The 14,430-nt window shown below is 40.5% G+C and overlaps 2 protein-coding genes across 2 annotated transcripts; both read right to left on the bottom strand.

The window, feature by feature from the left end:
- Window positions 1-359: 359 nt before the first annotated feature.
- LOC130748645 (protein DETOXIFICATION 40-like) lies at window positions 360-12,552 on the bottom strand. The gene is made up of 7 exons (XM_057601879.1): window positions 12,119-12,552; window positions 9,965-10,596; window positions 8,757-8,813; window positions 8,220-8,458; window positions 1,102-1,220; window positions 884-970; window positions 360-772 (listed from the first exon to the last, which is right to left on the bottom strand). Exons 1-7 carry the CDS (start codon window positions 12,446-12,448, stop codon window positions 710-712), a joined length of 1,527 nt encoding a protein of 508 aa, XP_057457862.1. The 5' UTR covers window positions 12,449-12,552; the 3' UTR covers window positions 360-709.
- Window positions 12,553-13,291: 739 nt separating this feature from the next.
- On the bottom strand, window positions 13,292-13,759 carry LOC130743863 (uncharacterized). The gene has a single exon (XM_057596085.1). The coding sequence runs from the start codon at window positions 13,757-13,759 to the stop codon at window positions 13,292-13,294; it is 468 nt and encodes a 155-aa protein (XP_057452068.1).
- Between the last annotated feature and the right edge of the window lie 671 nt (window positions 13,760-14,430).

The following is a 14,430-nucleotide window of genomic DNA, read 5'->3' as shown; positions in this document are numbered from 1 at the left end:
CATTACCGCGATCTCTTGGGCTTTGTCTTCTATTGCTTCCGTAAGATCAGCCTCCTCTACCATGATTTCATCACCAGCTTACATTTCTGCTCCCTTGGTTTTGGCTTGTTGCTAATAAAGCAATATTCAATGGTCATCGACTTAGAAATTTTAGGAAAAAATGACAATTTAAGTTTATAATTCATTGCCTCAAAATGGAACAATCTCTCAATTCTAAATATTGGTACAATGAAAGGAACCTATATGACCCTCCTTTAGCTATAGAATTAATCTTCATAATTTGCTTGAGTCAATATGGGTTTGCAAAACAGAGTTTGGATTAATGTGAGTTTGTTGTAATGTAATTTATGTTTGGATACTTTTATTTTAAAAGTAAGTTTGATAAATTAATTTTGTTTGGATAATATTAACCAAAAGTACTTTCATAGTGTATAATACTATAAAAGTTCAATATCAATGTACCAACCAACTTTCATCCAAAGTAGAAGTGAGGATTGAGTGGAGTTGAGTGAAAGTGGGTTTTGGACACAAAGTGAGTTAAGGTGAATATGAGTTGAAGCCATCCAAACATAGTGACACATTGTTCAATACAACTCAAACCCACATTGACCTGCCCAAACTGAAAAACAAACTTAGCCTCTGCATTACGTTACGCTGCCATTTTTCCAATATCATTGAATAGCATGGCCCACATGCGTTATTCAATTTTTCAGTTTAGAAGTGGCTCTGTTTTTTCCTCCCACTTGTTCAATCTCTTGCTTGCTTCCTCTACCTACAAAGAACAACATTTATTATTAGACACTAATAAATAATAACTTCAATTTCTCATTTCCAACAATGTTATGAGAATAATTTTTTTCTAGAGATGATGGGATGTTTTTACCTCCTTGATCCAATCCGTTCTAAATGTGACCCACATTAGAATTATTGTTTGCATAACTGTGCCACCTAGCATTCCCAGCCATATTCCCTACCACAAAATATATGAAATAATTGAGATATATTAACATTGTTAAAAATTTATAAAGCTAATATACATCAAAGTGCAGATTAAGGAGTCAAAGCAACTTCCAAAATAACACAATCAACATGATAACATACCTTGGCTCCAAATTTGAAATAGAAGCCGAGAACAGCGCCCAATGGAATGCCAACACCGTAGTAACAACCCACGTTTACATACGCAACGAAAGTTTGCCATCCACATCCAACAGCCACACCTTCAAATTCATATGTGATATGTTATATTCAATGCACTAGTTTGAGTAATTTCTTTTCTGGTCTCTAGCTAGTTTGAGTAGTTTCTAGTAATAATTAAGAATATTGTGTGTGTCCAACTTAGAATTCAAAAATAACCAAAAAAAAATAATAAAAAATAAAAAAATAATAATAAAAAAAAATAAAATTTGTCTCATAGTAAAGTCAATTTAGGGTTTTTCTCTCTCTGGAGTGCTCACTTGCTAGTTGCCGGTATGAACGACGCCGGTGATCCACCGGGGGTTGACAAAGGAGGAGGGATTAATGGGCTAGTGCAGGCTAATGATACTGCGATACAACCGTCCAGGAGAGTGATCTCGTACAAGGACATCTGTGCTGGTGTGAACGGGGGGGAAGAGGAGGAGAGTGAGGAAATTCCCCCGGAGGGGTTTGAGTCTGACTCAAGCGAGAGTGATCTTGAGGAGGGGGGGAGCGCAGAGGTGGAGAGAAATCCACTGTGCCCCGTGATCCGGATTTCAAAGGAGAAACGGAGAGAGCTTAGCAAGCCTTGGCAGAACTCAATCATTGTGAAGCTGCTTGGCAAGCGCATTGGCCTCAAGTTGCTTAAGGATAGGTTGAGAAATCTATGGCATCCAAATGGAGACCTGGAGGTGATAGACCTAGACTTTGATTTCTTCGTGGTGCGGTTCTCAAATCGAGTGGATTATGCTCATGCGTTCTCAGGAGGTCCTTGGATGATTATGGGACATTACCTAGTGGTCCAACAATGGAGGCCAATGTTCATCCCATCCAAAGGAGAACTCAATCGCGTTGCGGTTTGGTTTCGGGTTCCAGGATTCCCGGTCGAATGCTATGACCAGGAAGTCCTCCAGGAGATAGGAAAATCTGTGGGAAGGTTCGTCAAAGTAGATGATTATACATGGCAGAACCAAACCGGAGTGACTGCTGAGAGAGCGAAATTCGCAAGAATCTGTGTTGAGGTAGACTTGCGAAAGACTTTGATATCGAAGTTTGTGTTTGAGAATGAGGAGTTTAAAATAGAATATGAAGGCCTCAATCTTATATGTTTTGAGTGTGGAAAGTTTGGGCATAAGAAAGAAACCTGTCCGAAGGCTGCCGCAGGCATGGTAGAGGCAAGTAAAGGTCTGCAGATCCCTCAGGCGGAGAAGGAAGGTGATTTTGGCCCTTGGATGATTGCGAAGAGGACAGCTCGGTACTCCTCACGGCAGTCGCCGGTGGGGGGAAGGGGAGCGCCAGCGGCGGCGAAGAAGGTGGGAGGAACCAGATTTTCCGTGTTGGAAAATATGGAAGTTGACGGAGGTCAAGGCGGGATTCTGGGATCTGCAGTTATGAGGGGTTCAGAGGGAGAGAATATTCTCCTTCATGAGAGTGTCAGAGAGGGGCCCACTGCTTCTGAAAAGGCTAGTCATGATGAGCAAATAACAGCCAGCGGTAACCAGGGGTCAACCTCGGTAGAGGCGCAAAACCCGAGTCCAGGCCCAATGATTGGGGCAGGAATTAATGCCCCAGCTACCAGCCCTGAGGAGAGTGTCATATCCAAGGAGGCGGCAAGCGGTGATCCCAAGGAGGCGGCGAGAACTAACTTTCATGGGATTAGTACTGAGACCATGTCCACTACGAGGGGTGTTGGCAGCATGAGGGAACCGGGTCCCACAACTGAGCAAGCGAATGTGGGCCCTACATCCATTAAAATTCTTAAAAATCAAGCACGTAACCAACATGGAAGGCTTCAGGACACTGGGCAAGCGCGTAATAACGTAGGGGGCAGGAATGGACATGGCAAGAACACCAGAGTGGACCGTCCAGCGGGGGGTAGCCCGCATGAGAAGGGTTTTGGTACCCACAAGGATCGAGAAAGGAGTTTATCTCCTCGGTTTCCTAGGAGTTCTTAAGCAACTCTACTGTTAGACTCAAAGGTTTTTTAATGTTGTACAACATTATGAGCTGGAATATTCGTGGTGCTGGGGCTAGAGGGGTCCCCCTTCTTTTGAAGGATGTTATTGCTAGATACAACGTTGCTTGTATGGCTCTCTACGAGACTAGAGTTGGGTCGGATAGAATCAACTCAATTATGAAGACAGTGGGTTTCGACAAGTCTTATGTTGTGGAAGCTGAAGGATTTTCAGGAGGGATTTGGATTATTTGGTCCTCTCTTTGGGGTTCTGTGGAAGTGCTTTCATCCCACCGCCAGTTTGTGCATTCGCGGATCTCTCCTCAAAATGGTCAGCCGAGTTTCCTAGCAACTTTCGTTTATGGTAGCCCTAATGCAGCTATTAGGGGGGTGCTATGGGCAGAGCTGCGTAGGATTTCTAGTAATGTGAGGGATCCCTGGGTCGTGATGGGAGACTTTAACACTTACTTGAGTGCCTCGGATAAGATGGGAGGAGCACCTCCAAATATTGTGTCAATGGGCAAATTCAGAGATTGTTTGGCTGATTGTCTCCTGTCAGATATGGGCTTCAAAGGTCCTCCCTTTACTTGGGAGGGGAGGGGAGTTAAAGAGCGTATAGACTGGGCAGTTGGTTCTCAGAGGTGGGTGAGCGCGTTCCCGGAGGCTTCTATTCTTCACCTACCTAAGATGAAATCGGACCACTCGCCCCTCCTTATAAAGTTCGGAGATGACGCGCAGTTTGGCCTAGATAGGCCTTTCCGTTTCCTTGCGAGTTGGTTGACTCATGACGGGTTCCCCAACATAGTCCAGGAAGCGTGGAGGGGTAATAAGGATTGGGGGGCAGCGTCTGGGAACTTCCGGGAAGCTGCACAGACGTGGAATACCCAGGTGTTTGGAGAGATTGGTCAGAAAAAACGTAGACTAATGAAGAGACTGGAGGGAATTAACAGTAAACTCAGGATGCAACCTAGCCCTTACCTTGATAAACTCCAGAAACGTCTGTGGAAGGAGTACCAAGAGGTTCTGATCCAGGAAGAAGTCTTGTGGAAACAGAAGAGTAGGGTTACTTGGCTTCAACACGGAGATCGTAACACGAAGTTTTTTCATACGACAACAATGGTAAGGAGAAAGAGGAACAAAATTGAGGCGTTGTCAACGGAAGATGGTACTCTGGTGACCGATCATGACACTTTGAAAACTATGGTGGTGGAGTTTTTCAGAAATTTATACACAACCAGTGGAGGGGGGATAAGGTATCATGTTAGAGGTGCTTTCCCGCGTCTACCTCAAGAGAAGCTTAGAGAGATTGGAAGTCCTATAGGAGCTGAGGAGATCAGAGACGCGGTCTTTGGTATGGGTGCTCTAAAAGCTCCAGGGCCGGACGGCCTGAACCCTTTGTTTTTTCAGTCCCAGTGGAACGTGGTGGGTGAGTCAGTGGTGAAGTTAATCCAGGAGTGTGTTCAGAATCCAGAGAAGGTTAGCGAGATTAATGACACTCTTATTATCCTAATTCCCAAACTGGATAGACCTAGCCTCCTGTCCCAGTTTAGACCTATAAGTCTTTGTAATGTGATCTATAAGACTTTGACAAAGACGATTGCAAACCGTTTGAAAGGAGTGCTTGGAGCTTTGGTGGCACCCAACCAATGCAGCTTCATTCCTGGGAGACAAAGCTCGGATAATATTGTCATAGCTCAGGAAGTGTTTCATTCTATGAGGTATCTCAAGCGGAGGAAGGGATGGGTGGCTATGAAAATTGATTTAGAGAAAGCCTATGACAGATTGGATTGGGGCTTCCTGTTGGATACTCTTTTGGAGTTAGGGTTGGATGAGAAGTTATGCAACTTAATTCTTAGCTGTGTTTCTTTGAGTTCCTTTCAGGTGATGTTTAATGGAGGGAAGACAGAGAAGTTTGTGCCTTCGAGAGGAATCAGGCAAGGGGATCCCCTATCCCCTTACCTTTTTGTGCTTTGTATCGAGCGGCTAGCCCACCAAATCCAACGCGAAGTGGATAACTCTAATTGGAAACCAGTTAAGTTATCTAAGGCGGGCCCCCCTATTACTCACCTCTTTTTTGCAGATGACTTACTTTTATTTGGAGAAGCCTCGTCCGCTCAGGTTCAGGTTATGATGAGATGCCTAGAGGATTTCTGTAATGCATCGGGTCAGAAAGTGAGTAAGGAGAAATCGAGAATTCTGATCTCTAAGAATGTGCTCCGTAGTGAGGCGTCGAGAATCAGTAGCATGGCGGGGATTCCTTTAACTTCTGACCTGGGGAAGTACTTAGGAGTCCCGCTCATTCACAAAACCCCTACCAAAGCTACATATGACTTTATTCTGGATAGGTCCCAAAAGCGTTTATCCGCTTGGAAAGCCTCATCTCTCAGCCTAACAGGGAGAGTGACGCTAGCCCAATCCGTAGTCGCAGCGTTGCCTTCCTATGCCATGCAAACGATGCTGCTGCCAAAGGGAGTGTGCTCGAAACTCGACCAGTTGCAACGGAATTTTGTGTGGGGATCAACAAGGAGTTCCAGGAAGATGAATCAGGTGAAATGGGAGACGGTTTGTAACACGAAAGCAGAGGGGGGCCTTGGCTTCCGCAGAACACATGACTTCAATAGAGCTCAGGTTATGAAAATTGGGTGGGGGTTGATCCAACAACCTTCCTCGTTGTGGGTCAGGGTCCTCAGAGGGAAGTATGGGTGTCGGGAGGACAAAATCCCAGAGGTGTCGCGTTGCTCGAAAGAATCCTTGATGTCGAAGGGAATCCGGAAGACGTGGGGGGAGCTCTTATCAGGTTGCAGTTGGAAGGTGGGAGATGGGAAAGACATCCGGTTTTGGCGGGATCGGTGGCTGTTGTCGGGACATGTCCTCGCGGACGTTGCTACTCAGGCAGTACCTCAGGAGCAGCTTGACCTTCCGATCTCACAGTTTTATGAGGTTAACAGAGGGTGGAAATTATATATGTTTACTAATCTCATCCCAGGAAGATTCATCCAGGAGATATTAAGCGCTCATTCTCCTTTCAATAACAATATGAAGGACGAGGTGATATGGTCCGGGTGCTCTTCTGGGAAATTCACGACGAAATCAGCTTATAATCTGCTAGCGGAAAAGACGCATAATGAGACGGATGCCAAGGTTTGGAAAGGGGTGTGGAAGTTGCAAGGGCCTCAACGTGTTCACGTATTCATCTGGAAGTTGCTTAATGGTGGGGTTCTCACGAATGTCCAGCGTGTCCGACGTCACATGTCTGCTAATGAGGTGTGTCCAATGTGCCATTGCTCAGCAGAGACTCTGGTTCACCTGTTTAGGGACTGTAGTGCTGTGCAAGGCTTTTGGAATGCGGTTTACCCAAGGAACAGAGGTAACCAAGGCTTCTACTCTTGTGATTGGGATGACTGGGTAGTGAGTAATATTTCTGGGAGCTTAATTGGCAATTCTGCAGTGGATTGGCCTCGATTTTTTGCTTCAACCCTTCTAGCAATTTGGAGAATGAGGAATGATTGGATTTTTAACCAAGTTCCGTTCAGTGGTGCGCGTATCTGGAGCCTTCTGCGATCCTTAGGGCTTGAGCACCAGTCCTCGCTGCCGGAGCTGGCTAGTGCACTGGTAGACCTGAATGGAGAGAGGAGAGGGATCTTTGATAGCAATCCGACTCGGGATCGGAACTGTCGCTGGACTTCCCCCGATCGAGGCTGGCATAAGTTGAATGTGGATGGAGCGCTGGGTAGTAATCTTATGGCTAGCTGTGGTGGGGTTTTGAGGGACGCGGAGGGGAAATGGAAGCGGGGCTTTAGTAGAAACCTTGGAGACTTTGTGATGGATAATGCTTTTCTCACAGAACTCATGGCGGTAGCCACAGCAGTAGACCTAGTTATGGGGCTCGAGCAGCCTCAAGTTATTATTGAGAGTGATAGTCTTGAGGTTATTCAGTTGCTTGAGTCTGAGGATACCAGTAGTCACCAATATGGACATATTGTCCAGGATATTCTTAGATCCCAAGGGGTACACGATTCGTTGGTCTTTCAATATGGAGCGCGAGATGAGAACTTCCTTGCTGATTACCTAGCCAAGGTAGGGTTGGGGTTAGAGTTTGGGACGCATTGGTGGGATGTTCCGTTTGGGGAATGTCATAGTATTCTTGTAAGGGATCTTGATCCCATGGCCTCGCTTCCTTTGGAAGGAGTGTGGCATTAGTGCTTTCCGGGGCTTTCGCCCCTCCATGCAACCAAAAAAAAAAAATAACCAAAAAATCTTGAGATGTTTAAGAGAGTGTACAATTTTTTTATAGACTAAAGTCACGTGTGGTAGTTTCAAAAAATAAAAAGTCACATGTGGTTGTAGTTTTCAAAAACCGTTTCCTATTTTTTAAAAATTGAAAAAAATATTTATTTGTTGTAACCTACTTTTAAAAATATTTCTTATTTTTCAGTTTTTAAAACTAAAATCTAAAAATATCCAAGAGATTGTTTGATTTCCGTTTTAGTTTTCTGTATTTAAAAATGGTTTATGGAAGTAGTTTTTAAAATTTATTTTTGAAAAGAAAAGATAAAACGGTTTGAAAGAGGTGGTTTACAACTTATAAAAGGGTCATTTAAAAACTAAAAATAGAAAACATCTCTGAACTATTGTGATATATAGGTTTTAAAAGCTAAAAATGAGAACTGTTTTTAGAAATAATTTATGATTTTTTTTTTGGAAACTATTTTATAAAACAAAATTGATTTTTTTTTAAATAAAACTTTTTAGTAAATTTGTTTGTTAATATTAGTTTAAAAATAATTTTATATAAAAAAAGCAAATAAAATAAGTTGTTTGGGTTCAGAAAATAAAAAATTTGGTGATATAAGATTGTGTCATTTATGAGAAAATCAAATAATATGTTGAAACTAAAAAGTAGAGAACAAAAACAACTTTTAGTTGGCCTTAAAACAAAAAATGAGAAACAAATTTGAAAATTAGTGGATGTAAAACCCATGTTTTTAGCTTTTACTAGTTGATGTCAAGTTTGTCCTAAACAAATTAATTTACAAGCATATCCAGAATTGATGTTATTAATTTGAGGAAAATGAACTAAATCAGTTACCTGATAAGACGGGCTGAATGCCATTGAGGAGAATAGAAAGTGCTAGCAGTGGGCAAAGGTCTGAGACTGCAGCAGCAACCTCTTCACCCCCTGTGAAGACGTAACTAATGATATCCCGTAATGCAAGCACCACTAGTGCTGCAATAACCGACATTATGAATGAAATCAATGTCACAACCACAACTGAAAATGAGGCTGATTTTGGATTTCTTGCTCCAAGTTCGTTGCTCACTCTCACACTGCATTTGTAATACCAAAACATGTTCATTATTAGTGATATGAAGTATTGTTCCTATGATTATTCACGCTTACAAAATTAAAAGTTCCTGATTTTATAGTAAGAGTTAGGGACATAAGGGTTGTGTGGGGTGAGGGTGAAGGGTCCCGGGTTCGAACCCGGCCGGAAGAGAGATTAATTTACTAACATTTCTAACCACTAACATTTGCCTATAATATATATATATATATATATATGCCTCTTGTACCTAACTAAGTTAATGGAAATTTTCCAAACATAAAAAAGGGACTTAATCTTACCTTGCAGCTGCATTGAATCCAACAGAGATCATGAACACCCACCCACTAATTGTGGTACTGCAATAACAAATAACAAATAATTAGTAACAAGTTTTTTTTAAAAAAAAAAACAGAACAAAAATCAACAGAACCTCCTTGTTTGTAAATCAAATTAGACACATAATTTCGATGGTCTCCCACCTTCCACAACTGAATAATAAGACAAGGCCCACAAGTTCAGTCCCAATTTAACTTGTCATGATTTGAAGGTTGAAACGCAACAAAAATATCATAATTTTCATCACGTGTTCTTTTGAGCTGTTGTTCACTCTCTTGTTTGTTTTTCTCTGTCTAGAACTCAGGATCCCTTCTTACTCTTTTTGTGTGCCTCGACCCCCACCATTAAGGATTTTGTACCCGCATAGCAGAACTGCAAATAATAATGCTACCAAGACATGCAGCATTTTTGTGCAGAACCACATGCAACTCTGTGAAGGACAAGAAGCCCCATAATTGCAGGGCTTATATATTTAAGGATCCACTTTATCTTAAATCCTTTCATAGTCCCTTCTTTCCTAGTTGATTTTCAATTATATGTGCCTAATTGGATTCTAATATATTAGTACAAGTCAAATATTAACTTTTCTATTTTTTAAGGTATCCTCATAGCTATCACACTTCTCCCAACAAATTATTTTTCATACACACTCACACTTCATAAAAATTAAATCCGAACTAAATATTTAAGAAACTCAATTATCTACCCGTTTTACTATATCCAATGATTAATTTTCCTACTTTGAATCATAACATATCCCTTCTATTCCACATGGAGGAATAATAAAAAGCATAAGTCACTTTTGTCAAGTATTGATTCCTGCTATGGCATCAAATAAAAAACCACACCAACAAACGTCGACGTACTCAACAATAATAATGAAATCTAAATTTTATATTATCAAAATAAATTCCCTAATGAAGATGCCGACAATTGGTAAAGACAATTGCTAGAGATGATTAGTGGAGAAATTAGTATTTATCATATCGAATTTAACCTGGAGAAAAAAAGTAAATTCTACCACACAACATTGAATTATTCATTCAAAAACACATTGAAAAAGAAGAAAGAGCGGAGAGAAGCTCACCAAATAGACAAGATTAACCTTTAAAACTCAATTACTAATCAATTAAAATTTAAGAAACTAATAAAAATTCAAAGAGTTACTTACCAAATGGAAAGGGAATCAAGAGCCAACTCAGGATGAGGAAGCAGCCCTGCCAGCAAAACCAAAATTTGAAAGTACCAAGTCTCCAGGCACAACATCACAGCAGATGCCGCCGACAGTTTGAAAAACTCGGGCAACTCCGAAAATGCCTGCCACGAAAATCCTTGCCATGTGCGCTTACACCTCTCGCTCTTCAAAATGTACACGTACTGCGCAATCACGATAATCCACCACGATAAGCTCAAAACTAGCGACGCACCCAACAAGCCTAGCCCAACCTCGTAAACTGCCACCCAGCTCAGCAAGAGATGCAACACCAGCGTGGCGGCTGAAATGTATGCGCTGGGCGCGACTATGCTCTGTGCTTGAAGGAACTTCTGGATGGGGAAGTTCACGGCATATGCAAAGATTTGAGGGATGAGGCCCCACACAAAAAGCGCGGCTGCGGACGCAATTTGTGGGGACTCACCGAGAAAAATTAGAATGGGTTCGCTAAAAATGTATACCAACGTCAAAACCAAGCCAGCAAGAGAGAGAAGGATGGTTGATCTCTGCAAGTAGATTCCAAGCATTTCATATTTGTGAGCACCAAATGCTTGTCCACATAGCGTCTCCACAGCACTTCCCATACCCAACTGTAACATCAAGAGCTCATCTTATCATAAACAAATATAATAACATTTACAATAACCAATTTAAGGAACTAGAAATAATGTACACAACTAAAGAACAACATATACATAAACAAAAAAAAAAAGAAATGAGTTTGGCCGTACTATCCTCTAAATGAATTCATTCATGTAAAGTAAAGTAAGTCAAATTTAAAAAAATGCTAGCAACATTTTCTTTTCAACCTCTCTTTAACAATGTGATACCAAAATTTAAGTGAGGTGTACTGAAATTATAAATTTCAACTAATTAATTAATAATGAATTCTGTGGCACCCATAAATTATTCTGGGTGTCATACCCGCATTAAGTGGCCCCGTTGATTATTATCATGTGCAATAGAGTTTTGGCAGTCGATGCTTATTGACGACATAGAGGGTAACATCTAGAGATCATGACAGGAAAACAATGAAATCGATGGTGCTGTAGAGGAGATGCAAAGTTGAGAACTATTTGAAAGATTACTTTGCATAATAATATTAACATTTAAAATTTATAAAATAAAATACCAATATAAATATATAAATACTAACTCAATCAGAGCATGTAGGTTTTTTTTTAGCATGTACGTTTATCAATACATGTCATTTTAAGTATCACATATTTATCTAACTTAAGTACCATAATAAACACGAATTCATTAATAAGATAGGCTTTTTACCTTTTTTTTTAACAAATTAATAAGATAGGTTTTTTTTTTTTGAAAGAATTAATAAGATAGGTTGAAAAGAGTGTTTGAGACTTTTAGATCTTAAGAAACAATTCATGTGAACATATCTGCTTTAATGATCTAATAATCATTTTTATGATTCAAGAATCAATTCCATCGTACAATCATGTATAGTCAATGGTAATGATTGAATTTAAATAAAACTATTAAATTAAATACCTATATATTGATTAAAAATATGAATTTTTATGTACCAGCAGTGCAGTATGAATTTCTGTTTGCTAACTCATAATTAATTTTAATTTTAATAATATTTATAATAAAAAATAGAAGGTTGTGAGTTGTGACTATCTCTTTTTGGTAAATCGAAAGATAAATTGCACTCGTCATGAATCGATCCCTGGACGTCCCCTACCTAACCCATTTGTCATTCAGTTCCTACCACTTGAGCTATCCTACGAAGACTTGTGACTATATGACTTTGTAAACTTTTTACACTATCAATGCATAATGCATAAAAACTAACCTCTTTAATAATATAATATATATAGCCATATAAGTATTTAATTTAATAGTATTATTTTATTTAAATTCAATCATTACCATTGACTATATCTGAGAAGAATATCTGACTACATAGATCATGTCATAAATTAAACAAACAAAAAAAATAGATCATGTCATAAATCTTTTTTAAAAAAAATTATTGCTATATCATACACTAATCAACAAGCCAATGGATGAGTTCAAAAAAAAAACTTGCCAATGGATGAAATGAATGAAGATCGATGATAAGGATGAAGGATAAACAAGGGGTACCATGAGACCATAAGCGAAGACTTGGATGCCGGCGTTACCAAGCGACGCGGCGGCGAGTTCAAGGTTTCCAAGGTGTCCCGAGAAGATTTGGGTGGACATGGACATGACATAGTTGATGAGGTAGACTAGGACGGCGGGGGCGGCCAAGTGAAAGAGGAGCTTGAGCTCGATCCAGGTGGCGGGACCGAGGCGGGTGAGGAGGGGCACGGTGGTGTCGGAGAGAATTCTCTCAAGCTCGCCGTCAGACTCATGCTTAGAGGTTGAGGAGGAGTGTGGTAACAGCGGAAGTGATGATGCTTCATCACCATGGTTCTTGTTTTCTGAACTCATGATGAGGAATATGCTGAATGATTGGCTTGTCTGTAGACGTAGCAGATTTTGCTATTGCTATGTTGAGGTGGGAAGTGGCTTTGTTGAAATGGGAGTCAGATGATTTTATATATAATTTGGATTGGAGCAGCTCTCCCACCCACCATCATAACTCTAGGTATAAAAAATTGTTTTGGTTTTACTAAATAAAGATTTATTACTCCTAGCCTTTCCAGAAAAAAACAGAGATTTATTATTAATTATTGAATAATTTTATATTTTTACTAAAGTAGGACATATTTTTATTATTAAATAAATTCTATTCAATATTTGTATGCTTTTTTTTTTTAAATTGTTATAGAATTTCGGCCTTATTGAAAGAGGCCATTCATGATAATTAATATGGTCCTTGATGACAATCCTTGGCCTCTCCATGTAGTAGGGATGCACATGGGTCGGGCAAATCCGACGAACCCGTCCGACCCAATCCGATCCGAAAAGAAAATACCGGGTTGGATCGGACAATCGGATTTAATTGGATGGATTTGCTTCAATCCGACCATGTTCGGATCGGATTACGGGTTCCAGAAAAATCCATCCAACCCAACTCGACCACCCGGATATATATATTATTATATTATATATAAAATTATATATTTTTTCCCTCCCAAGTCCCAAGTAAATACTAAATATAAATATTAAAATTAAATTTTACTAACCTAATCTCACAATTCATCTTCATCATTTTCACTTTTTACTCTTCAGTCTTACTCTTCAGTTCACTTCAGTTCTTCACGCCGCCTGCCCTCAACCATGCCCTAGCCGTCACCGCCTCCAGCTCTCTCTGTACGTCGCCGATCTCGCTCAACCCCCCTCTGTAGAAGTCGTCGCCGCCTCCAACAGCTCTTTTGCGTCGCCTCCATCGGCCATCAAAGGTAATCTTCTCTCCCTCTTATCTTCTCTCCTCTTCTCTAGTTTCCTCCTCAAATCCCCAACCTCCTTCTCTGGTTTCCCACCCAACCGATTCGATAACTGAATCACATCCTTCATATACGTCTCCACCTCGCTCGCCAACCCATCCAGGTCAAGGTCCGCGTCAGGTGAAGGTCTATCCTCGAGCCATGTGACCTGAGCGACCAGGTAGGGTTTGGTCCGGACGAGCTTGGTGACACGGAACCGCTCCTGACCTTTACAGATCAGGAAGAATCGGTCATCGACGAGACGCTCGTGCTTGATGACCTCGCCGACGCAGCCGACCTCGGCGGTGCCGGTGACGGCGTCGGTGTAGATGACGCCGAAGCGGAGATCGGTGTGGAGGAGTGTGTACATCATGATGCGGTAGCGGAACTCGAAAGGCTTGTGTTACTGTTCTGTGCTATTTATTTTTTTATCTGTTCTGTTGGCCCGTACATTAAAGTTGAAGTCCAGTAACCCCAAATCCACCAGCCTTTGATATCCTCTGTTTCAATGACAGTGAAATGAAAGTAGCATTAATATCAATTTCCATTCTACAATAATAAGTAACAACCTTGTTATTTTCTGTTAGTTGAACTCACTTCTAGATAGAATGAAGCCACCCAATGTAATAAGCATGACAAGTGCAAAGGACCCAAATGTATTAGCAACAATCATGTTTCTACCAAGTGCTGTAATAGCTCTGAACAATCCAGAAGCCATTTGATTTACGAGTAATAGAAGAGCATACTGCTTCGCAAATCTACATAAATTATGAAACTTCACACCATAAGTAATCCAACAATCAAGTAGGTAAAAGTAGAATTAAGTATTAACATGTTTCAAACCGATAAAGTAAGTTTAGTTTCTTTACCTCAAAACATTTGGATCAAACTCAATTCCATAGTAGGTGAGAACTACCCAAACAGCTATTATGGACTGATTAATTTATTTTTCTCTTTTTGTACTGTTCTTTTATGAATATGTTCCTATTATGGACTGATTAATTTATTTTTTCTTTTTGTACTGTTCTTTTATGAATATGTTCA

Source organism: Lotus japonicus, chromosome 3, assembly GCF_012489685.1.
Source record: "Lotus japonicus ecotype B-129 chromosome 3, LjGifu_v1.2".
NCBI lineage: Eukaryota > Viridiplantae > Streptophyta > Magnoliopsida > Fabales > Fabaceae > Lotus > Lotus japonicus.
Note: the sequence above shows the minus strand (reverse complement) of the source record. Positions and strands in the feature narration are given on the sequence as shown.